The sequence below is a fragment of the Aricia agestis genome, chromosome 9 (assembly GCF_905147365.1).
Source record: "Aricia agestis chromosome 9, ilAriAges1.1, whole genome shotgun sequence".
Lineage (NCBI taxonomy): Eukaryota > Metazoa > Arthropoda > Insecta > Lepidoptera > Lycaenidae > Aricia > Aricia agestis.
In genome coordinates this window covers 11798505-11824833 of record NC_056414.1, presented here as the reverse complement: position 1 = coordinate 11824833, position 26329 = coordinate 11798505, and the positions used below count along the sequence as shown (strand labels likewise).

Genomic DNA, 26329 nt, shown 5'->3' with positions numbered 1-26329 from the left:
GTCTTAGTAATAGGGTCCCGTTTTTACCCTTTGGGTACGGAACCCTTAAAAAAGAAATCGGATCGAGATAATTGTTTAAAAAACCATACTGCTTGCTAGAAAAATATTTATTGTAATAAAAAATGTTGATGAAGATATTTTAAACATTAGAGAAAAATAATTATAATCAAGGCTCTAGAATCTAGGGTAAGCGCTACCGATATAGTTTTTACTACGATACCTATAATTGTGTGTCAGTATGTCGACATCTTTTGATCCTAGCTTGAGATTACAATCTTTACCCTCTCTTGTAACGTAGCATAAAGTGTAGAGCGCCATTTCTAGTTCAGGCGAAAAACCGATGAAAAAGCTTCCCACTGGTTTGTGAAGTCCTTGTTCAATATACGGCAATGACAAAACGCTTCCCTTCTGAAAATGGATACAAAATTAAGTTCATTTCAATTAATTATGTACATTTTTTCATAGGTAGCCCATCGACATAATATCAGCGATTTAACAAGTACCAACTAACAGTTTTTTTAATAATTTTTTCCTTTACCAGATTAAAAACTTCATATTTGAAACCGGTTTTATTAGTTGATAATTATTCAATATAACTAAAAAATACTTACGTCGCCTAAAGAAAGGTACTTAAGATATCCTAAATAATTAACACGATTTGCAGCCTCTTCCTTTGAATAATAAATCCAATTGTGCAGTCCTGTAAGAGAAACATTAAAATTAGTATTTTTGACAGGGTTAAAAATATCTTTAACTCAACACTAGGAGTCACCCGCGGCTACACCCGCGTGGATGTAGGTTACCGCTGCAAAAAGCCTACCCAGGAAAGACTCGGTCAGCAAAAATATGATTCCGAGGTCAATTTACAGACTCCAACATTAACAACGACGACACAGTCATTATACGCAGGTTGCACACTGCACAGCTATATACATATAAAAAAGTACTCTGTGCTGCACAGATTGTCTTCCTCCTACACGCACACCCCCGCCTTGGTGACGCCTACTACGATAGTGGGCGTCACCAAGGTTTTCGCCATAATTTCAAAACCAAACGTCAAAGGGGTTTGGGTAATATTGGCGTCATTTTCAAATTTCGCGGCCACTCACCAAACCGGCATATTATGAAAAAACATAGCAAGGGGAGTAAACTTTATTATGGGGGACATATAGCTAAACTATATCGGAGCCGAGATGTTAGGCATTTTAAGTTCGTATTTTCAACTTAAAGTAAATTAAATCATAACATGAATACTCAGGAAAATAAAAAAACGGCATTTTTATTAGCTTAAAGCCTTCCTCGATATATGGGCTATCCAATTCAAAAATATTTTTTTAGATTTTTTAGAGATTAGCACTTTCAAACACACAAACACTTCAGCTTCATAATATTAGTATACAGGGTATAACAGAACTAAGTGATAATACTTTAGGGTGTGTACTGTGTACGAGTCTCGTATATAGAGTTTAGTGTAAAAGTAGTAGCGCTGAAAGAGAACATATTTTTTTCACTTTTGTATGGGGGTACTCTGTACGCCAGGGCGCTTGCCCATGCAAATCACAAAAAAAAATCAATAAAACATTCCTGCAGCTACACGTGTATGAGCCGGAAAGTAGATTATAAGCTAGAATAAAAATTCTGTCGAAAGGTGGCCTCTGGCGTCATAACTCATACTGAACTATGGCCAAAATTCTGGGGTATGTTTTTCATATTATATCGTTGCCTACAACACATTAATACACAAGAACAATAATTATAATTGCCTAATATTGCATCCGGCCCTTTGAAAACCTGTCTAGTGAAATATAGTCTCAAGTCTGGCTATATTTTAGTTGGACGAGAGTTAAACTGAGTGTGAAAATATATATGAAAAATTATTCATATTAGGTATATTTGACGCGGACGAAGTCGTGGGCAATATCTAGTGAGAAATATATATCCAACAGATTAATATACCCTTCCTATACCTGTTTGTTAAGGATAGCTCCATAAAGTAACGTTAATTACTATTGATTTTGTGAACATAAGGCGCAAAAATAAATACACTAAAATAATCGTAGCTCAGCCCCGATATTACTTAGAACAATTTTTATTACTATTATATGTTTCTCTAATGTAGTGCTACAAAATAGTATTGGTTTAATCCCTGGCCGCTGGAAAAAAAATGACGCCACAGGTTCATACAAAGTTACTCAATGCCCTTTTAATCATTCAAATACCAATATAATATTATTTACATAAACTGTACTTAGTGATGAAACATTTTTTTTTGATAAAGATTATTAGCATGAGTAAAATAAACGCGTTTAAATGTAGTCCAAAAAAAAATTAAGTTTTTTAACCTCTTATCCATAAAAAAAAATGGTTATTGTGCCTCACTCGAGAGATATGTATACTTAATAGTGTGTCGCGGACTTTTTTGTAGATTATAAGATCTACAATTACTTTTATGGTTCTATCTTTTATAGTTTAGGCAGCGTACGCAAAATAAGTAACATTTCTGGTTGAATTTTTACACCTTGTGTCCGAAAAACCCAAATATCTTACGGAACCCCTTTTTTCTCCAAAATAAAATTTAGCCTATGTTCAGCAGAAATAATGTAAGATTTCAATGATATAAAAAATTTTCAAATAGGTCTAGTAGTTTCGGAGCCTATTCAATTGAAACAAACAAACAAAAAATCAAATCTTTCCCCTTTGTAGATAGTTCAGTTTTAATTAAAGGAGGCCTTAATGGCTTTTTCGCCTCAAATCTCAATATAACAACATTTCTAGAATGGTTTTATCTATCGATTACCTAATGTTTTTGGAAATTATAATCTTACCTATAGGTTCACCGTTCTTGAGTTCAGACAAAAATACATGTTCAAAGCCAGAACTACTTATTTTTCCTTGACCTCTGGAGTACATACCAAACCACATTTGTTTAACAAAATCTCGTTGTTGCTTAGGGTCTGGTGTTACGTAACCTGCAATTTTAGTTCAAATAAAAATAAGACGTTGCATTTATTAAAAGGAGAAAAAAAAAACTACGCTTTCAACTAACCTTTCTCTTTTAAGAACGTCATTAAATGGCGCATTACAGAAGTAGACATAACAGCATCCATGAATGCATTTTCTTCGGTTCTTTCCTAGAAAACAAATAGTAGAAATGTAATAAATTTGATTATAATATTCTAGCTAAATAGATTATAGAAAGACGAAAAATCTAGAACATTTTGTAGGTATTAGGTATAGATAAAAGTATAATAATACAAAGTAATTTAATACCAATGCGGAAAGCACGTACGTCGGTTTACGAACGGAGTACAAAGTGTTTAAATAATATGTAAGTAAGTATAATGTACAGAATGAAAAGAATATAAAAAAAAATACAAAACCTGCGCTGTAACATATTCATTTACTGTAGCATCTCTTTCATAGTTATCTAAAAGCGGTAGTAGCAATTGCACTGTTGGTATATTCCATGCCTCAGGTGCGATCGTGAGTAATCTGTAAACAAAGGTTGATTGATCATGCTTTGATTCGACACACATTCGAGGTTTTTAAGGATGATATCATAATATTATTAGGTTATTGATATATAGGTTTTTTTTTTAATGAGATAAGTGGGCAAACGAGCAAACGGGTCACCTGATGGAAAGCAAGCCCATGGACACTCGCAGCATCAGAAGAGTGCGTTGCCGGCCTTTTAAGAGGGAATAGGGGTATAGGGGAGGGTATGGAATAGGGTAGGGGATTGGGCCTACCCTATTCCTTTGTTCCTATCTCTCAAAATTGTGTCAACAAAAATAGGCAATAGTGCCTGTATAACAAGTTTTGATGTCCTACGACCTACACAATATGTAACACAACACGTCGTTTTACCTTTTTAACCGACTTTCTAGTATCGATTTTGTTAGAGAGGATATGATTTTAGAATGTTGAATATAGCTTACGATATACGAAGAAATTAACTCCGTATTAAGTACCTTAGGTGCTCGGATTTCGTGAAGACCTTCGGCATTGTAATCGAATTAAAGCGATTTTTGTACAGCTAACAATACGAAGGTAACTTTATTTCAATGAAGATTTCATTTTGTAACTAAGGGCTATTTGAAGGCAACAAGTACTTAAATCTTATACTTACGGCAATGGAGCCTTGTCGTCTTTCGAGCTCGAGGTAGTTTTTTCTTGATAATTTATAGTCACGTATTTAGCAGCGTTATTTGTATCTTTCTTTAATAATTCCTCGCTTAAAGTTTGGAGTTCGGCATCAGTGGGGCCGCTATTCTTTGAGCCTTGATTGTTAATGTTGCTTAAAATGGAACTTGGAAGGACGGGCTTTTTTGGTGAGTTTGCAGGCACAAGTCCACTTGTCGCGGGTTTAGTGGGGCTCCCGGGTGTAAAGGAGGTGGGAGTTGGTGAAACGTTACCCCTATTGTTAGATTCTGATACAACATTGCCGAAGCTTAATGGTTTACCGGGAGCATTCGGACTTTTTGGAGTTGATGGCAAAGTTTGTTTGTTATTATTTCCTTGTAAAATTGAGCTGAAGCTAGGTTGTTTGGTAGTACCCGGGGTGTTTTGCCCCTTATTATCATAAAAATTGATCAAATCTTTAACGTTTCCTGAGCTAGGCTGACGATTTGGCGATGATGGTGGCAATGGCGTGTTTTTCACTGGCTTTAAAGTTGGGAATTGGGGAGCAACATAATCTCTCTTTGGGTTCGGGTTAGAATTAGTAGCACCTGCTTTATTATTATTTGGGGACAATGAAGGCAATGGTGTAGTTCCTATAGGCTTTAAAGTAGGGAATTGGGAAGCAACGTAATCGCGTTTTGGTGGTAAATTAGGAGTACTTGCTCGCGTACCTGGGATACTTTGAGTTGATTTCGTAGTTGCAGCATTTGGAGGACTAGTAGGTCTTTGAGGAGCCACATAATCTCTTTTGCCGTTTGTAGGCGTAGGGGGTGAACTCACAGGACTCGCCGGTCCTGCTTGACTAGAAGGCTTTAAAGCGGGGAATTGGTTTACATAATCTCTTTTAGAATCGTATGCGACGCCACCATTTTCATGCAATAAAAAGTCAGTGCTGGGATTATATCTTTGGTCCTTATTGAAAGCTGTAAAATATTAAAGAATGTACAATAAACTGGAGAAATTAGTCTTTTTTTTACAAAGCACTATAAAACTTTTGTTTACTCGCTTCAAAATTATTATAACTTGCACGGCACCATCTTCTTGATGATGACGTCAGTTTTAAGAGAAATATATAAATATAAAAATATTTAATTAATAAGTATTTAAGTTATTGATTTTAAAGTTATTGTTAAAAATTAATATCAGTAGCTTTAGCTACCGTATATCTAGGTTTGTCTAGCCTTGACATCTTCAACTCTTAATCAACATGATAGTCTGATAGAACAACATACTTACCAGTTTTTATTTGAAATGTAAACAAAATACATAAAAGTAGAATATAACTTTCACTTCTCATTTTACCACAACTTAATAGTCCTTCTTGATGATTCTTGCTTAGTTAAAATTATCGTTCTTGAAATACGTAACTTGTTCGCGATGTAAAGAAATAAAATATACCAACACGATGACCCATCCGCTTAACGTCAACAACTAGTTCTTAAGTAGGTGTGTAATCTGTATTATACCAACAAATATTTCCTGTAGATGTAGACTGCATTTTTTATCATCATACAGTATAATCTATGGACTATCACTGAACTTTATTTTCCACGACATACAATATGATTGTAAAGTTATGTTCTAAAATATATAACAATTAATCAATATAGTATTTAGAAATAAAATTTTGTCAACAGGATTATGCTAATAAGTATCAATTTACATACGGCGAAGTATGTCACAGCCCACAGGACGTCCATCTGACATTGACAGTTAACACTTCACAATAGAAATGACAAGCCAAACAAAACATCTCAAAACGCCGGTATCGGTAACCAAAACACTCCAAAATAAAACAGTAATTTTTATTTTATAGATACGGTAAAATGTGAAAATTACTCGTGTAAAATGAAAAGTCCAGTAAAATCTTTAGAATTGTATTCATATTTTTTGATTTGGACCTGCTCTACCATATATTCGCTTTTTAGACTGTTTGAAGCTCAAGAAGGTATGTTCAGTAACTATACCTACCGGTAAACTCTTTTTCTGTAAGTACAAGTTAAAATAAGTATAATAGTTAAAATTTTATTCTCTTACAGATATTTTACAAAGGAACAAAGAATCTCTGCCACAGTTAAATGACTTGAAGCCTGGGTGGGGATTTACATCGAGGCTTAAAGATGTTTCGGATATCGAATGGAGCAGCTGGAAATATTTTATACAGACCTTCTGGTATCACTTGATAATCCAGTTCACAATATCTGAAATTATTCGGATATTATATTGTAAACTTTTAAAGTACTGGTACATTGCTTCCACAGTTATTTTCATTTTCTTGAACATGGGTGTCAAGCAAATGCTGGTTATAGTCGTCCAGCCTGTATTTTTTCTGATCGTTATATATTATGGAGGGAAGAAACTCAGTATTTGGATTGTTAGCATGATCCTACTCCTTACTTACAATTCCTTGAAGGATGTGTCCTTTTTCTGGGACTTTTTGGACCCTAACAATGCTAATAATGAAGAAGTGTATTTAACATTGTTTAGTATAGCTTGGATACAGCTCAGGTGTATTAGTTACTCGCTAGATTACATTGAGAATAGAGAAAATGAACAAATAACAAGAAATAGTATATTAAACATGTTTACGTACATACTATACTTGCCTCTATTATACACTGGTCCTATTGTTCTTTATGAGGAATTTGAAAAGAGCTTTACAGCAAAACCTGAATACCTCCTAACCAGACTAAAGAGATTTATCGGAGATATGATATTGTATTTATTTTACACATTTATCTTGGACCTGCTATTTCATTACATCTATTTCTTTGCAATGCAGAGTGACATAGAAGTAAGTATTGAAACATAATATACCCTTTGACATTAAAATGATCACTGTATATACAAACATTAGTTATACTATGTTTTGCCCTTGTCTGCTAAGCCACTTCTCTCATGTCAGATAAGGAAAAAACACTGTTATAACTCATAAATATACAAACAGTGAAGATTTTGACGTGGGAGAGCCATGCTTCGGCACGAATGGGCCGGCTCGACCGGAGAGAGATACCACGTCCTCACAGAAAACCGGCATGAAACAGCGCTTCCGCTGTGTTTCGCCAAGTAAGTGAGTTTACCGGAGGCCCAATCCTCTACCGTTTTCCTTTCCCTACCCTCCCCTATTTCCTTCCGTACCCTCCCCTATTCCCTTCCCTACCCTCCCCTATTAACCCTTAAAAGGCCGGCAATGCACCTGCAGCTCTTCTGATGCTGCGAGTGTCCATGGGCGACGGAAGTTGCTTTCCATCAGGTGACCCGTTTGCTCGTTTGCCCCCTTATTTCATAAAAAAAAAGATCTTTATTTAAGTAAGAGGATTTTTCCATGTGAACAGAACATTTATACCTATTTTTATTTTTAGATGGTGCGGCAATTTCCTACTTTTGCATTATGCGGAGGGGGCCTGTGGATGGGTCTGGAATTTCATTTGAAGTATGTTATATCATATGGAACAACAACAGCTTTTGCCAGACTTGACAATATAGAACCTCCACCAACTCCAAGATGTATAGCGAGGATTCATGTATACTCTCACATGTGGAGATATTTTGATGTTGGTCTTTACAGATTTTTAGTCAAGTAAGACAACTTTTAATAACATTTAACTAAATTTATTTATTGCTAGACTATTTTATTGCAAACTTGTAATAAGGGTGTTGAAAAGGTGATCCAAATTATTTTCCGACTTTTTGGTTCATTTTATACAAAATGGACTTTCTCTGTTTGAACCATAAAGTTAATATACCTAGTGGAATAGAGCTTGAGCAAGCGAGATGTCACTATCCGTAACACTGAGTGGTAAAAAGAGACGTGTGATACATGACAGCAGCACTCTTTTTTTGACGTCCAGTCGGCACGTGCCGCACATTGACAATTTAATCTCATAAAAATCATGTTGAATCATGCTTGTGTAAGTGTATACATACACATATTTTTACACACAGATGAAACCAATTTCGGTTACGTTTTACAGCTCGCGATTGTTGCTCTATTCCGCATTTATAAAGGTATATGGTTTGAACTCTATTTTTGTTTTTTTTTTAATCTTTTTCACTTGAACTTGCAATGTCATTCTTTTATTTTCAGATATATCTACAGACCGAGCTATAGTGCAATTTGTGAAAACTTCAGGTTACCAAGGGTTGTGTATAAGTTAATGGCTTCATTGTTGACATTTATTTTTATATTCATGTGGCATGGGACAGTGTGGCACATATTTTTATGGTCACTATTCAACTACTGTGGGATCACGTTGGAGCAGTTTGGAAAAGTAGTTGCTAAACAAAAACTGTACAAATCCTTTAAGGAGAAACTTCTTAAGACTGACGCCATGGAGGCTCGTTTTATTGCTTTTTTATGTTCACCTTTGTTGGCACTATCTGCTATATCTAACTTCTATCTGTTTGCTGGCAATGATGTTGGTAATTTATTTTTCGAATGTTTCTCTGATCCAGCTTCATTTAATGTTATTATTTTAATTACTTCATTATACTGTTGTTGCCATGTATCAATGGCCTTGGAGGACGTACCTTCAAGAACCGCTAAGAAAATTGAAAAAGTTTTATGACACTAACTTTAGTAGATGTAATTTACTTGATACTTGTATTGTAACTTTTACATCACATTTGAAGTCACAAAACTTAACATGTAATAATATTTATTTTATACAACATATTTTATACACTTTTAAAGAGCAATAAATTGATATACATTTGAGGCTTTTAATAACAAGTGTGAGTTTATGTGCATCATTTCTATGAGGTCGCTTGCATCCCCTGCAATACCAGCAGCCTTATGTATCTGTATTAACTCCTGTCTTGAGAACACATCCTTGTTATATTGTTGAGTAGCCCTTGATATTGCATCTAAAAACTTTTTGGCCTGAAACAAAGTTTCTTAGTGAATCACCATCATCATCGAAGCAATCAATAATAATATTATAATGGGATGAATTAACCACAAATTCATCACATAATTAATTTAAACTTACCAGGATCTTAAAAAAAACATTGCACTAATCTTTTATTTTTGGCACATTATAACAAGCAATTTTTGTTGAGTGGCTACAAATGCAATTAAGTAATGGCATATACATTTGACTGTTCAACAGCTTTAGTTGACAAATAATATTATAAGCTATAAAGCCATACATTTCAAGCAGTATGCAACGGGCACATAAGACCAAATTATACGACACATAGATTTCCTGAGTAAATTTTGACAAGAGTTTATCTATTCAATAACACTTTCGACTGGCTACAAGTAATCAACAACACTATGAAAAAGATAAACTCTACGAAGAGTGAACACACAATATTATGTATTCAAAGTTCCGTTCATAAAACAAAACTTTCTTACCTTACTAGCGCGACCTTTGGTGGAACTTTGCGTTGGCTTTGACAGTGGAATGTTGCCATACTCGTCACAGAATGTGTCTATGAGGGAGTGTTTCATAAGGCTGATGACGTCATCCGCATCTTCTATTGTCGCCTCCTCCCGTAGCTCTGCTCTGGCTCTAGCCTTAAAAAGTGTAGATGTTATTATTTATTTAAACATGACATTACATCTAAACGTTTTCCCACAAAACTATTGACTACAATTTATTAAGTATTTAGATCAAGGAAAAGAAAATATTAAACAATATAATTATTATTGAGCGTTTTCATTTTGTATACAATGACTTGTACTGATAGCGCCAGCTACTGGCCAAGCTTACAAAGGATTAGTGTATAAAGTGATTCTACTGCTATTTACTGTATCAAAGTAAATCAGCTATTATACCTGTGTCAATCTAATACACGCTTCAAGTTGCCTAGTCGTGATGGGCGTTCCGTCGACGCCGACTCCTTGATTCTGTCGAAGCTCGACGTAGAAATCATGCAGTCTGTTGGCCGCTGCGGCGCTCAGTTTGGGGTGAACGTATCTCTTGGCGTATGCGATGTATTTGCGAAGTAATACTGTTGGTAAGACGTCAATATACTCCCCTGGCTCCAGCCGTAGTTTGTCACTGAAAGATATATGCATTAGACAAATTATTTATTTATAGGGTTTGTATAATAATAATAATAGCTCCCACACCGGTTTCGGTGACGGTGGCTGGTTTCATTGAAACCAGGCCAGCTACGCAAGAGTCATTTTATAGTGCCCAAGTGTGTGCGCAGTACACAAGAGCACTCTCTATTCTACTATGGGACGGGAGACCGACACGACCGGCGAGAGATTAGGCGCAGGACCGACTTTTTACATGCCCATCCGACGCATGGATCATCTTACTTGTCAGACAATCAGGTGATCATCCTGCATTGTCCTAACCAAACTTGGAAATAACATGGTTCCAACGCGGGAATCGAACCCACTACCTCGGAGTCAAGAGCCGCGCTCTATACCACTAGACCACGGAGGCGTACAGGGGTTTGTATACTTTATGCTTGACGCTACAGTTCTGTGGAACGTGAAATGTCGCGTCGCGTCGTTGCCGAGTAGTGCTGCATCTTGCGGTCTAAGTTCTAACCTATATTAGTCCATGTCGCCTACTGCTATGAACTATAAGTAAAATATCAATTTTGAAAATTTTCTTTTACCTGAGTGAAATATCGCCTTCGTTTTCCGGTGAGTTCGCAGTTTTACTAAGCTTAGACCCGTCATTTGAGTCTCTCATTCGATTATTTTTACTTCCTTTGTGTAGACCTAAAATATGTTCAGAGAGCATGGCATCCATTTTCTAAAAAGAAAGAAGATCTAAGAACAATATAATAAACCAATAGAAAACAAACATTTAAAAATCATTATTTTAATCACCTCATTAGGCTGGTCCAACAAAATGAAAACAATGTCGAATCTGGACAATAGAGCTGGATGAAGTTTCAAATTTTCAATCACTGTTTTAGCTCTGCAACAATAATAAAATACATACTTACGTTAATTATATGTACTGCCGAGTGTTTCGTAGTTTATCATGTTAAAACAGTAATACTGGTGACAAAAATATTAAGACATACAATCCTATAAGGATCTTTTGATGATTGGGTGGCAGAGTCATGGCGGCATGGATATGACTCAAAATCGCAGGAACGCAACTTCATAACTCAGCCACATGCTGAAGATTACTGGATCACACAAATGCTGTGGGAGCCGGCAGCTAGCAGTGATACTTGTAGCATTGACACAGACCTGTTGTAGGAGCCGTGCGCCGGGTTGGCGGCGGCGAGCACGGCGGCGCGCGCGGCCAGGCTGCACACCACGCCGCCGCGCGCCACCGACACGCGCTGCTGCTCCATCGCCTCCAGCAGGTTGCTGTGGTACGCCGGCATCTGGTGAAGTTTGGTAGAATTGTTGAACAATTGTAGTTGACATTATGGTGTTTGTTAATTAGGCATCTTATCATCTAAGGGCCTCTTAGATATTATGATTAAACTAAACTCTCACCACTGTATGAACAGTGCTGAGGCTGACGAGGCGGATGCCAGCCGCGGACGGTGCGAGTTTTTACACGCGTTCGCCACGGCCACCCATCCAAACCCTCATTTTAAGACACTTACTAACAAAAAACCAATCCAGTAAATAACTATAAAAGGTCTACACGTTTTGGGCATATTGGAAACGTCATAATATGACGAGTTATAAACTTTGTAAAAAAATATTTGTATTTTGGACAAAGCGGCGGGTAGCGTAGTTTAGTTTATCACGAAATTCCATTACTTGTAACGTCTAGACTTTAGTTTAATAATAAGATTACTTTATCCAGCTCGTCGATGCAGCAGACTCCTTTGTCAGCGAGCACAAGCGCGCCGGCCTCCATAGCTAAGTCCTTGCCCACGTGACCTAGCGACACCGTCAGTCCCACGCCCGACGCGGACGCTCCGCATGCGTACACACCTGAAAATCATTTAAGCTTTTAAAATCTTTTCCTTCTTTTTTAGAAATGACTCTGAAGTAAATTGCCATGTTAAGAGTTCTGCTTGAGACCTTTTACATTAGCGATTCACTACTCTCGGTCGTATTTATACACCATCTTTTGCAGCTTTGCTTGTTATAGCGTCTAAGCTGCTAAACCTATTTAATAATAATTAATAAGGTGTGAGCAGATTAACCTTAACAAAAACCAATGATCCGGGGCCGGTTTTATATGTGTAGTTGGGTTGTTTTGAAAGTATTAAGCTTAGGAAGCGTTAAAATATTATGCAATGTTGTTAAGGAGACAGGGGCTCAAAATACCTGACGATGTCACATAAAGGGTCTCAAAATACCTGACGATGTCACATAAAGTATTCAAATACCTCTAGGTGACGCATTTAGCGCTGCTCTCAGTAGTTGTGACTTCCCCAGCCCTGGATCACCAACTACAAGTATGTGTGGGTTGGATCGTGTGCCATCTTCTCTTTCTGTTCCGCCAAACAACCCAAGTATTAAACCAGCCTTCACCAACTCATGACCAAATATTGCTGGACATAGCGAGTGTACAAGTAATCTGAACACATTCTTATAATCATGGATTTCCTGTAAATAAAATATTATAATGCTATTAAACAATAGATATATGAAAGATGGCAAAATTAGTAGATTGCCCATTAGTATGCTTAACCAATAACCAGCAATAATAATAAACCAATAATAGTGTAGCATCGATTAGTTTCATTTTTCGCCACTAGGGGCGCTGTGTCTATGTCACACAAATAAAAGTAAAGGTGGCTTTCCGATCCTTGTCGCAAACGACCGCGATTGACAAAAAATCAAATAAAATGCCACTTTATGTACTAGGATATAGGTTTCATTTTCTTGCTTCTACCGATTGGTCTAGCGACCCATGCCGTCGCTGCTTAGTTGTGACTTGTGGCGTAAAGCAAAACGTATAACCTATAGTCTAGGTAGGTAGGGAAACACACTTTTTGTTTTATCCTTACCTGAATCGCATAATAATCTTTTAAAGTGAATGACACTGTTGGATTGCTTATATTTTTATCATTTTGTACAGATATGGCTTCTATGTACAACAACAACAGTCTAGCTGCTTTCTTCCCATCATCACCACCTTTTGTTTCATTCCGCACCTGAAAACAAATTATTCAAAATGTTACTTTTTGTCGTCGGTTAAACATTATCAAAGAACTAGTAGTTATAGTTCTGTAATCTATTATCTAAGCCGGCCTCTAAACGAGCAATTTTATTGTCAATATCACACCTCAATATTATTTAACAGTTTATTTTATTTAACGTAGGCCGCGCGCGGCCTACGACTGTCGTCGGCCGCGCGCGGCTTACGACTGTCGCGATGCACGGAATTGTACCTTTAACTTATTACATTATAGTAAGTTAAGTGGCTCTCTTTTCAGCTTGTAAAGTCGGTAAAATAGAATAGATTTTGGTTACCTGTACAATACCAGTGACGGAAAGGAAATCTCCTGGTCGGGTACATCCAACTAAGTCACCTAGAAGTTCAACTTCTATACTCTTAGGAATAGTTCCTGTCGAGCTCTAAAAGGAATGAGAAGGTTACTTTTTCTAGCATATTTTTTTAATTGATGTATGAGGTGAATATCATAATATTATATTGGATAAATGCAACATAAACACAAACAAAAGACACCTGTGACTGGAGTTCTTGAATAATAACAATCTGTGAGTCAGTTGTAACTGTGTAGGGAGAAGACTGTAATGGCTGAAACTTGTTACCACTCCTACATTTTGGACAGACATTAGGAGCTAAAAAACAAAATAAAAATAAATCAAAAGCAAAAATTTTAATAATAAACAAAGCTAATAAGTATGTTTGATTCAATATCTAGATAGAATGACTACATTTAGCCGACTTCCAAAAAGGAGGAGGTTATGGTCTATGGAGTACACAAAGTATCAAAAAGCTATTAGAGAGTTTAGAGGCTAGTCAAAGATTTTTTTTCTTTTTAATTAAAAAACATGACATAAAAATAAAAGAGTTTTATTTTTCATTGAAGTATTAAAGATACAGCTCAAAGACATACCTGTGAATATTCCCTGTGGTTGCATTATAGCTTGGACATTCCGACAGCCTGAGCACTCAAATGCCATTGATGTGCAAACTAATCCAGTGCAACTAATCCGTGTAACAGTGCCTTTGATTGTTATTAATTTACCTGAAAGTCAAAATATTTTGCCCATCATTATGTCTCTTCTCCGTCTGTCAGGAACAGACTGATTTTAAAACAATTTTTTAATATTTTAGGATATAGGTTCCTAATATTTGCAATATTATATTGTGTTTGTTTGAAGATGTAGCCAGTAGCTGATAAACAACATAAAAAAGTCATAGCAAATTTTTTAAAGGAATTTTTAGAAATTTATAACCATGCTTACCAAAATAATTAAGTTTTAGTTCTCCTATAAGTATGGGGGGCTGGTGATTTGATATTCTTACTTTTATTTTAGATTGGCAGTTGAATTTCTGAAAGAGGAACAAGAAATATTTATTTGATAATATTATAACATTATGCAGTATCATTATTTTGTATGTGAACATTTTCATATTTTTTTTAACCTACATTCATAAAAAACAATCAGATAAAAACTTACTTCATGTATGCAAAATTCCAAAAGAGGCAATGTTGTTTCTGGCTTATCAAACAGATCACTATGAAACGTTGGCCATTCTGCTTTCAATACTTCATCGCTATACATTTTCTGAGCATCCAAAGGGACACTGTGTGTTTGGTTCATCTTTTCCAAATCAAAAGTAGCCCTGTATTTATCAATATAGCTTTGAACACATTTAATATGCTTGATAACTTCGGGATCACTGGGATTGTCTGTAAGTTAAGAATAGTGTTATTGTGTGTACAAAACATAAAGATAATATACCTAGCGGAATAGAGGGAAAGGCCTGAGCAAGAGAGATGTCACTATCAGTAACACTGCGTGGTAAAAAGAGACGTGTGATACATGACAGCAGCACTCTTTTTTGGACGTCCAGTCGGCAGGTGCCGCACGTTGACAATTTAATGTCATAAAAATCATGTTCAATCATGTTTGTGTAAGTGTATACGTACACATATTTTTACTCACTCTCTATTCCGCTAGGTACCTCTATTAACTTTATGGTACAAAATAACAGATTTATGAATAGTTTTTGACTGAAGAGCTTGAGGTCTAGAAATTCTAGAAATAAAGGAAATAAAATAAAATAATATTTTTTCTAATAAATTACGGTAAGCAGTATATTTTTGAGAAGTGAAGAACCAAAACAATTGTAAAACAACTTTACTGTTTATGTCACCAAGAAAGTAAATATAACGAAATACAAAAAGATTACCTTCAATGGGGAAGTATAACTTCCATATATTATTATTTGAATTGATAGGAATCACTATGGGCATTTGGTTTGCCGGTGGTTTTGAGGAAGAAGAACCGGCATCAGATATGGAAGCCATAACCGAGCATGATGCATTATTAACACTTTGACTGTCTTTTTTCCTGTTACTCCAATTACTTCTACCTCGTCCTCTCCAATTACGTCGCATTTTTAAATTAACATCAAAACAAAATCAATTATTTCGAATTATAAAAAACCAAGGAAAAAAAAACGTTTCAGTTTTCGGAGCCACAGATTACTAGTATAAATTTGTTCGGAGCTCTTTGTTTATTTATTTTTTATTTTTTTGATGTTTCTTTTTTTTTGAAGTCTTCTTTGTCTACCTTATTAGTTATTATATACGTTTTGCCAGCACCAATTGGCAAAGGCCAAAGGGAGCTTTTGTATATTTTTTTGTATTCTTAATTCATATATATATTTCTTGCATTTGTCTCACAGAATACAAATTACTCACATGGTTTCGGCGTTTGTTTCACAAATGTCATGTTCCTTCATGGCAACATAAAGTTAATATACCTAGCGGAATAGAGCAACAATCTCGAGCTGTCAAACGCAACCAAAATTGGTTTTCATCTGTGTGAGTAATATGTACACGCACGGACGTAAAAAAAATACGGACGGATCGCCATTAAGAAATGAGTGAAGCACCCTTAATAAGCCCAAGCCATCATATGTACACATCTTGCACAAACACTCGCACTGTAATAAGCCGATCGTACCGCCATTACGCAATTAGACTGCATCGCGGTGAGTGGTGACACATCTTTGTCATTCATAAATAAAAATAAATATGCCATCTTGTGTTGTAAAATGGTGCAAGAACAATACAACCTTACACAAAAAACATCAAGGAATAATATTTCATAGGTAAGATAACATATTTTTAAAGTATTTTGATAAAATAATGTAAATATTAATTCAACTTCAACAGGTCAGTAATGTCCATAACAAAGTGGGGAAATTTTCCCCAAACCGGGGAAAAATTTAAATTATTTTTAAATAATCAAATAATTAATTTTATTGTCTTTTATTAGTGTCATGTAAGTATTTAGCATACTATTGACCAGTAATTAGGCAGGAATACAATAATAGGGGTGTAGACAGTAAACGAAATCTAATACAAATTATTGTTTTTTTGAGAGTTTGTATTATAGAATAACCGAAAATGGACATATTTTACTTAATAACTTTATAATATTTTTTATATTTAATAAGTGATTTTTTTTATTGAAATAAGAGTGTATTTATTTTTTATACATATTTTTAGGTGTAACAAAATACTTATGTACTATCAGAGAAGTTGATTCCTATGCAAATCGGGGACATAAGTAGTTTGGTTGCGTTACTTCAAACCCAGCCGACAGATCACAATAATTTATTAACATTGAATTGACATAAGTATTCGACCAAATAACGTTGGTCTGTCAGTTGCATAGGAATCAACTTCCTTGATGGTACATCTGTAAAATAAATATATTTCCTAAAAATAGTCTACACCCCTATTAATTTCTTAATTTACAAAAGTGGATATAACTGCTGTTTGACGACTTCTGTGGCTCAGTGGGGTGGGCTGTCGGTGGCTCAAGCCGGGGGTCGCGGGTTCGAATCCTGCCGACGGAACAAAAAGTTTTCAAAGTTCCTGGGTCATGGGTGTGTATTAAATATGTGTATCATATAATAAAAATCTTAAATATATGTATAGTATAACAGTATTAAATATATTTTCGTTTTCTGGTACCCGTAACACAAGTCCTTCAGGTACTTATCACGGGGTCAGACTGACGTGGTGTGAAGCGTCCATAGATAAAATTGTTGTCTTAGATTTCCTTCAGTAGTAGGGGAGGGAAGGTGCTATTGGTGTAGTCACCCGAGCGTCATTGAGACCTAGTAGGAATGAAAATATTGAATGGACCTCTAGACCAGGAATAAATTTAACACCATGTTAAGTGATTTGATTTGACGTTAGCGCATGGTAGAACTCTCGATAGCTCTAACAGGTCGTTAACTGATTTAACAAGCCATTATTTATTTAACATTACTTGATTGTTTGATGAAACGGGTTACGGGACTTAAGTATCTTATATCTTTTCGTATACAGGTTTCTTATATAGGTTTCGGGGGCGATAAATCTGTCTAGCTAGGAATTATTTTTAGAAAATGTCATTTTATTCGTGTTTTATCGAATACCGAGCAAAGCTCGGTCAAATAGCTAGTAATAATTTTATTATTGTAAACGTTTGTACATAATCATTATTACTAATAATGTTATGTAAATAATATACTTCTCTGTACGTAACATGTGTTTTTTTCTATCTATAGTGTCATAAAAATAATATTTTCATTATGACATCTTTAACAACCGCTTACATTTCTGAAGCGAAAAAAACATAAAAATATGTTTAACTATAAAAAATACATTTAACTTGTCTGAGTTTACAAAATTTAAAAGTAGGGAAATTTATGATTTATATGGCAACCCTCATATCACGCACACGTCCTACACGGGCGGCCATAACTAGGCTTCACTCGTGATTAGAGAAGGTTACGTCCGTACTTTTTTTACGTCTGTGTGTACACGTATACACTTACACAAGCATGATTGAATATGAATTCTATGAGTTTAAGAGCTCACCTGACTCTAAAAATCAAACATCGTCCTTCTCTCTTCACGCTCACGCCCGTCTTTCATATGCCAGGTGAAAAAAGACGGCGCGAAATCATCGCCGAGTTAGTTTTACTTGAATAAAAGACGAACTATATTGATTATGAAAAAAGTGTTTTGAGCAAATTTAGGTTTTATCAATACCTTTTTAGATATTAAAAATATTAAAGAAAAGACAGCAAACTTCGAAGATCCAAGCAAAAATGTGTCTAAAACAAGGTTTTTTGTAAAAAAGAAACTATCGAGCATTTTTTGAGTAATCGTGTTTTCGTCTTGAGCATTTAATCTTTATGAACTGAAGTTACTTGTGTCAAAAAATCAGTTTTCTAGACCTTACAGATTTTGAGATCTAGGTTAATGGATGTAGTCAAGTTAGGGTCATATGGGCTCTTAAATTATTGTGAACGTGCGGCACGTGCCGACTGGACATCAAAAAAAGAGTGCTGCTGTCATGTATCACACGTCTCTTTTTAACCCCCGAAAGAAAAAAGAGGGGTGTTATAAGTTTGACGTGTCTGTCTGTCTGTCTGTCTGTCTGTCTGTTTGTCTGTGTGTGTATCTGTCCGTGGCATCGTAGCATCCAAACGGGTGGACCGATTTTGATCTAGTTTTTTTTGTTTGAAAGCTGACATAATCGAGAGTGTTCTTAGCTATAATTCATCATCATCAGCCCGCTCAGTGCTGGACAATCAGGGTTTATCTGGTTCATGAAAGGCCGTTAGCAACTTGTAGTCGTTTGATGGGTTTTACATTTCATTATAGTTCATGACATTTGTGAATATACAATATACGTATACACATATTAATGGAAAGTTGACCTGGTACTGCAGCATCACCTGGTAATCAATAGGATATCCAACTCCTCGCCGACTTAGAGCAGAGGTGTTTGGGCTCATTTTAATGGGCATTGTCCAAAAAAAATCACATGTACTTTTTATATTTTTTTTCGTTAAAAATAGGGTATTTTAAGAATATGAATTAAATAATTTTGAAATTCGTTGGCTAGTTTTTTCTCAATAAGTTTTTAAAGTTTCGCTCTGACGTCATCATCGGCCACAATTGTGAATTGACCTCTGTAGTACTTATGTTTTAAATTTCCTTTCAATCTTATTAATAATGGCTGGTTCGTCAAATAAAAGTTTTCATTATGTGAAAGCTGATACGAGAAGCTTACCAAAAGTTCGAAACTTAATGTTGGTCGAATTTATTGCTAATTTAACGCCATTGAAGGTCAAACAAAGGTTAAACATATTTGTTCAAAAATATAAGTAACTAATGGGTATTTTTTTCGTTTATATACAGAAAAACGATCACTGACCTTATTCCTCGAAATGTTTTTGTAATGAGCAAAATTTAAAAAAAAATGGACAATCCCCATTGCGACAACCAGTAAGAAGTAGGTAGACAGTAAATATTTACATGCTGCTGCTGCAGCATCACCTGGATTCTATAGGAACCGAGCTTCGTATGAACCCAAAGTGGAGGTTTCATGTTTGGGCTCATATTAACGGCCTCATCGAAAAGGACATTGATAGATGGTAATAATGAGAATATGATGCTGTTGATAGAAATTATTCTGCACTATAACCAACACAAGATTAAAAAGTATGAAATAAAGTTATATCAAGAAATTTAAAAAAAACCCCGCCAAACAACTTTAAAAAGTAATGAAATAATATTTACTGCCTTTAAGTTCAAATAATTCCTAACTTGTGTAAAGTAATATTTTAGTCCATAATTGATGTCAAGGTGTGTCGGGGGACCGCTAAATATGTAGATGTTTGATTTCACATAACATTATAGTTTAAGGATCAGTTCACAGCGAACTGAATCGAGATAATCAGGTGCAGCGACTTGGCGGTTGTAGCCTGTAGGTTGTAGTTTCCTTGGCGGTCCCCCGACACACCTTGACAATAATTATGGACTAAAATATTACTTAACACAAGTTAGGAATTATTTGAACTTAAAGGTAGTAAATATTATTTCATTACTTTTTAAAGTTGTTTGGCGGGGGTTTTTTTAAATTTCTTATTTACTTACCACGCAGTGTTACTGATAGTGACATCTCTCTTGCTCAGGCCTTTGTTTTTCTATTCCGCTAGGTATAATAATTATCTTTATGAATGGCAATGATATTAAATTATTAAAAGAAAGACTAAGGCTAAGAACACACGGCGCGGTTTTTTCCCGCGCCCGCCGCGGTTGCGGGCCCGCAGCATTCGTAGAATCCAGTTTTGTATGTAATAAAATATTTTTTAACAAAAAATTAAAACCGACTTCCAAGGTAAAAACAATAAGAATATTAACTAAAACGTATTAAATAATTCTTTCTCTAATAGTGCCTTTTCCAGAATTCGTCAAAATCTCAACTATTTCTGTACATATTATAGTCTTCATTACTTTGAAGTCGGTACCAGTCAATGATTTAATATGAAAAACTTAAAGCAGATATGTTACTACCGCGCGCGTTGTGAAGCTTCAAATACCGCCCAATTGGGCCGTCTGTAGTTAAGTCTGCATTGAGCGCAGTCACGAACGTGCCACGTCTTGTCTTACCTAAATAAATGGGAAATGCCGTCGTGTTTGTTTCGAAAATGTACCAATTATGACTCAAAAGTAAACAAAACACATGGAATCTATTACCACATGTTTTATATGCAATAAATACCTCGATTATTTACATTTTCAATTATTTTTTTGAACAATCTGGGAATATTTAATTTTCATCATAGCTCAGGCGAAGAAAGAGACAGCGATACGGTTTTGACGCAAGAACAATAAGGATGGTTGCGCTGCAGCATCTAAGAGTAGTTAGTGCAGACTCGCCACATGACTGTTAGATCGTGACTTAAATGCCTACAATTGCAGTTTATTTGTATTCTATTTTATACGCTATGCGATATAGTGGTCCCATCGTTCACTTTTCCATAGCCTAGCCAAGACTGACGAGTTGATTTACGTGTAGATAGAGATTCAACTTTGTTGACCCAACCAAGGTGACTCTGTTGGCGGTTGGAACCGATCGTGTAGAGTCGCGGTGGAACTTGGAAGACTGCGGAGAACTGGGAAAGTTAAACATAATACGTAACATTAGAAAACATACTGCATTACCTACATCAAAAAACTTAGAAGCGGTAAACCGTAAAAGAGAATAAGAAGCGGTGGAACTTGGAAGAATGCGGAGAATAATAATTATATTATACGTGTAGGTACGTAATTTAGTTTATTTCCGATGTTTTATAGCTAACACAAAAAACTTGTTAACTTTCGTCCAATATTAGTTACCGGAGGGCGGAGGCACAAGAAGGTTGTGGAATGCAAACTGTTTACAACAGCAGGTTATTTGCAATTTATACAAGCGTACTGCGTAACTCGACGCGAGCTCGTTTACCATTGCTTACTATCAGGTAATATACTGCTCGTTTTCTGGCCCATTGCACAAGAATATAAAAAATCTACTGAGAAAATCAAAATATTATTTGAATTTTATGAAATTGACGCATTTCTGACATTTGAATCCATAATCACACGAAGCTATCAATATCTTGTAATATTCATAAAATAAATAAATAATTATATATCAAAAAATAAAATAAATCAGCGATTCTATACCGAACAAAGAACCCATGATAATAAGTTTAGGTTCGCCAAAACATGTCTGAAGAAGTAGGGAAAGGTAAATACGTAAAACAAAAAACAACTGACGAAGGTAAGGAGCCACTCGACACAAAACATGGCACCACTGAGAAAGGTAAAAAACCTGATGTTAAAGATAATCCAGCTGCAGAACATACAGTGGAGGTTGAGGAAACAGCCGCTAAGATAGAGGAAATTGAGAAGAGGCTATCCGAGAGGCAGGCAGAGAATAGATCATCTATGAATCAAGCAACCGCTTCGACCAGCGAGATAGATATCCTAAACATAGATAGAACGGCACTTGAAGCTATTTTAGACGTTAGCTATCGATTGCAAGACTTTCAAAAGAAAAAACATTCAATGAGTACAATTGCTTTGGGGCAAGAATCTTATAAAGACAAACAAGTAATACTTTTGAAATGAATTCAAATTTAGTGTATTCGAGTCTTAATACATTTTAATACAACATTGTATTTTAGGCAAAAGCAAAAGAGGCGAGGAGCTACAGGTCAAGCAATTTGAAAGCTCAATGTCGTTATTTGATTGAGTCAGCGGCTACGGTTCTAAATAAGAGCGTTGACTATGTATTGGTAAAATTTACTTCCTTTATAAGTTCTTTAACATATTATAAGATCAACAAATAGACATGTTAAGATTGCTGTTTAAATATTAATGCTGCACATAATATTAAAGAGCATAATATCATAATATTAAAAAAGCAAGAGCACTGTGAAGCTACGAGTAATAATATTGTATGTCCTTCTTCAATAATTACTGTTAATCTGTTTAATCGATTTAAACAGGATGGAGTGTTCGATGCAGATGTGCATGTAGACATATTGAATGAAGCTATTTCCGAAGGAGGAAGGCACTGCTTTGTTATATGCGATGCTCTGCTGCCGTCATTGAAAATGGGTATGCTTCAAATGTTTTCGCTTCTCATTACTATGAATATACTTTTATTAGTAAAAACGTTAAGATTTTGTATCTCACTTGATAGTTCGCCTGCAATTCGCTCTTTATGCTTGCAGCTTGTCATACTTTTTACTGGAAGAATGTCATCTAGTACAGATGTTCAAATTACACTATTTTAAAGCATTCTGTCAAACACTCTACACTTGCAATCTGTGGGTCAACTATACGCAGCTGGCCATCAACGCTCTCCGAGTACAATATAATAATGCTTTCAGGGTGTTGGTGGGGCTCCCTCGCTGGTGTAGTGCATCGGCGATGTTTGCGCACGCCCGCACAGACGGTTTTCACACCGTGCTGCGACGTCGCATTGCATCGCTGATGTTCCGCACGCGGGGCAGCTCCAACAGCATTCTGAAAGTGCTCAGCGCCAAGCTGGATAGCCCCTTCTGGGGCACTGGATCCATACATAATAATATGTGCATGCCCGGAGCGCCAGAAGGTGGCAAATACTTAAACTAATTTATTTTTTGTAACTGATTCTAGCTTAGTTTTTAGGTTTATTGTTTACTAACATATTATGGGTTCAAACCGCCTGAAATAAACATTTTTTAAAATTTAATTTTATATTATGTTAGCTATTGTAATATAATATGGGTGTGTTATCGTAGGCATGTTAGCTAGTAAAATGCATTTTTAAAGCACCCATACAATATATTTTTAGAATCCGGCCGTTTTATACCGAATCAAAAAGGGAGAATGGAAAGGACCTACGTGTCAGATGCCAACTCGATCGGAACTGTAGGAACGTGTGTCGCGTTTTATAGGATTAAGAATAAGGCGATAGATAATAAAAATGTTGCTGACGTAAGTGATTCATAACAATTTTAAAACAGATTCAAATAAGTTTTTAAAGGATTGAAAGCAGCTCTCGTGTTAATAGTTACTGATGTTAAAATATGGTTAAATATTATATCGAGACCTGATTCTAGGTCCCTAAGTAGACCAACTGCAACTTCTGACTTAATTTTGTTGACTACTGATCCTGCCATTTTAGATCATCATTTTTGGTAAATTCTTTCAGGATTATTATCTGGCTATTTTCGACATGAACCAAAAGACTGGGAATGTTGTTTCGGGTATTTTCAACACGTTTCGTGACGTCTATGTCCCAGCCCTGAAAAATTGCGGTGCCTGGGGTGATCTGAACCCACCTAATCCAAAAAGTCGCGATGTTATCAGCGCATACATTTCGAAAATAATGCTTTTCATTGACTACTTGGAGAGTATGTATATTTTGCAATTTGTCTTTAATCTTTGCTCTTCTGAAATAAATTAATTGGTAAAGATGAGAGAGCACAGGCATCTACCGACAAGCCTCTCTCTTAGATTTTAGAATTAAGCATAAGTTGTTTTATAGAAACTAAAATGGATTTGGATTGTTGTGCAAAATTCGATATCAATCTAACGTTATACGAAGAAGAACTGTCCGACAATGATAAAATGAAAAATGCTATAACGAAAACAGCCGTTTTGGAAGAAATCTGCTCCTTTGTGAAGCAATGGATGAAGCAGATAACAACGGTAAATAAGCAAAAGCATTCTTACCTCTACCTTCCAAAAATGATAAGTGGCTATCAACACGAAAAAAATGAGAAAATGTTAATAGCGACGGAATTGATACCAGTCTTGAGATGTGTAACACTTTTCGTCTTTTCGATACAGTGACTTGTCTTAGGGGGGCAAAAAGTTTTAAATTTTATGTCATGTAAAGTTTTTGTCGCTGATAATGAATCGTCTGTTACTTCAGATCCTAGTTCAAAGTCAACAACTACGTCGGGAGCCTCCTAACATTGGTCCTCTCGCTGAGTTAGACCATTGGCGTCGACAGCTTACAACTTTCACCTCTATTATAGAGCACATGAAGTATGAGCCCTGCCAAATGTATATTCATGCCCTGGTCCGAGCTAAATCGAAGTTGATAAAGGTATAAAGAATACTCTAAATTGCAGAACATAAACATCACATTCACATTCGCATCTTTTGAGAATAATAAAAATAAAATTTAACTAAGACGATGACTACCTTTTAACTTTGAATTCAAACAACTATCAAGATACCTCCTACCTACATCTTCTAATGAACGGAAAGGCAATTAATATTTTATCACACTTTTTGTCTATAGAAATGGAGAACTCTGGATAACGAAGTTACAGATTTCTACAACGAAGCGTATGATAACGTGAAATATTTGTATGCACTTGAGAAATACTGTGAACCTTTATATAGGTAAGCTCTAATGTTACCGTAGCCTCTGAAAATACGTTTCTTTTTATAACTTCCTAATAGTTGAGTGTATCACATGTTTGTATTTAAGATACCTACTTTCACATCTTGTAATCTCTCTAACTCACAGAAATCGTCTTCTCAAGTCCAAATAATCTGCACTGGTAGCAAATCGAATTGTTTTTGATTCTTCTTCAAATAGAAAATTAGAGTCTCTATCCATATCAAGGTTTTCAGATGTGATCCAGTAACGTTACAGCAATTCATACCTGGTCTGTTATACACCATTCGTATGGTGTACGCGACGTCTCGCTACTATAACACGACCAAACAGATATCTACCCTACTGGTGAAAGTCACCAACCAAATTCTCAACATGTGCATGGTATACCTCACCAACGATGGCAAGAAGACCATTTGGAACCAGGACAAAATAAGATTCATTCATAAAGCGAAGGTAGGGCAACTATTGATTAATTTATGCATTACGGAGATGAATTTAAATTGGAACATGTTAAAGATTTTCTTCCTCTTTTAGTTGTGCTTGTATCTATACAGTTTCTATCGTGAGTGTTACAATGAGACGCAAAAGGAGATGATCGAAGCGGCTGATGAGAAACCCTTCAATTGTTCAGACATGTATATTTTCGGAAAGTTTAAAACATTCCAAAAGAGGTTAATCAAGGTAAAGAGCGAATTTTCTTACTACTCTCCTGATTTAATATGTAAATATCATAGGTTGTTGTTGATCTTTTAAATCGTACATTTTATTTCAATTCATCTGAAAAAAATCTATTGCTACTTAAAACATTCGAAATAAAAATTTATGTCGTCTGAAAGTACGTTGAAACAAAGATGGCTTTTATAGCAATTGAAAACTTTCTAACTTTCCTCATTTTAGATCGTAGACTTATTTCAAACTTACATTACTTATTACGTGCTCAATAAAACTACTATCGAGGGGATCGAAGAATTTGCAGCGACTTTCAATAAGTTATTCAAAACTATATCGTCAAAGACATACGATGCTCTGGATCACAGGTAAAAAAGTAAAAAATAAACATGTGATAGAAGCAGCAAAATACATATTAATTGTTCTATTTTTGTTTATTACAGGCGTCCTGATTTTGATAAAGACTACAAAATCTATAAAGATGCTGTCGCAACCCAGGAACTCCAATTGGAGAACTTCATGATAAGTGTAAGACTAAATAAAAATACTTTGATGAGTAATTATGCGTATGTCATTAATATTATTAATAAAACATTTTATGATACTGTAAGTGCTAATAGGAACAATAATAATAAT

At 35.5% G+C, this 26329-nt stretch overlaps 4 protein-coding genes across 6 annotated transcripts in view; 2 read left to right on the top strand and 2 right to left on the bottom strand.

Annotated features, from left to right (window-relative positions):
* Nucleotides 1–96: 96 nt before the first annotated feature.
* Nucleotides 97–26247, bottom strand: LOC121730370 (poly(U)-specific endoribonuclease homolog). 3 transcript variants are annotated; one of them, XM_042119388.1, is made up of 9 exons: nt 26242–26247; nt 18276–18278; nt 5419–5499; nt 4130–5105; nt 3381–3492; nt 3047–3131; nt 2826–2969; nt 612–700; nt 97–408 (listed from the first exon to the last, which is right to left on the bottom strand). In XM_042119388.1, exons 3-9 carry the CDS (start codon nt 5477–5479, stop codon nt 175–177), a joined length of 1701 nt encoding a protein of 566 aa, XP_041975322.1. In that variant the 5' UTR covers nt 5480–5499; nt 18276–18278; nt 26242–26247; the 3' UTR covers nt 97–174. The 3 variants fall into 3 exon arrangements, with proteins under 3 accessions (XP_041975322.1, XP_041975323.1, XP_041975321.1); XM_042119389.1 differs by lacking the exons at nt 18276–18278; nt 26242–26247 and having other exon boundaries at nt 4130–4654; nt 4772–5105; nt 5419–5730; XM_042119387.1 differs by lacking the exons at nt 18276–18278; nt 26242–26247 and having other exon boundaries at nt 5419–5731.
* On the top strand, nt 5932–8894 carry LOC121730372 (protein-cysteine N-palmitoyltransferase Rasp). The gene is made up of 4 exons (XM_042119390.1): nt 5932–6130; nt 6222–6976; nt 7545–7762; nt 8270–8894. Exons 1-4 carry the CDS (start codon nt 6031–6033, stop codon nt 8748–8750), a joined length of 1554 nt encoding a protein of 517 aa, XP_041975324.1. The 5' UTR covers nt 5932–6030; the 3' UTR covers nt 8751–8894.
* Nucleotides 8820–15715, bottom strand: LOC121730368 (DNA helicase MCM8-like). The gene is made up of 15 exons (XM_042119381.1): nt 15465–15715; nt 14729–14961; nt 14513–14600; nt 14161–14292; nt 13767–13882; nt 13550–13654; nt 13084–13230; nt 12460–12679; nt 11919–12058; nt 11354–11493; nt 10982–11072; nt 10765–10904; nt 9965–10190; nt 9542–9703; nt 8820–9064 (listed from the first exon to the last, which is right to left on the bottom strand). Exons 1-15 carry the CDS (start codon nt 15670–15672, stop codon nt 8870–8872), a joined length of 2343 nt encoding a protein of 780 aa, XP_041975315.1. The 5' UTR covers nt 15673–15715; the 3' UTR covers nt 8820–8869.
* The window catches only part of LOC121730366 (dynein axonemal heavy chain 8), a 31180-nt gene continuing 26821 nt past the window's right edge, over nt 21971–26329 (top strand). The window contains exons 1-12 of the mRNA XM_042119377.1: nt 21971–22227; nt 22302–22412; nt 22626–22737; nt 23459–23601; nt 23819–24020; nt 24155–24318; nt 24545–24721; nt 24920–25023; nt 25258–25477; nt 25559–25705; nt 25922–26061; nt 26137–26221. Coding sequence (XP_041975311.1) covers nt 22063–22227; nt 22302–22412; nt 22626–22737; nt 23459–23601; nt 23819–24020; nt 24155–24318; nt 24545–24721; nt 24920–25023; nt 25258–25477; nt 25559–25705; nt 25922–26061; nt 26137–26221 — 1770 coding nt within the window. The 5' untranslated portion in view covers nt 21971–22062. The remainder of the gene's footprint in view (nt 22228–22301; nt 22413–22625; nt 22738–23458; nt 23602–23818; nt 24021–24154; nt 24319–24544; nt 24722–24919; nt 25024–25257; nt 25478–25558; nt 25706–25921; nt 26062–26136; nt 26222–26329) is intronic.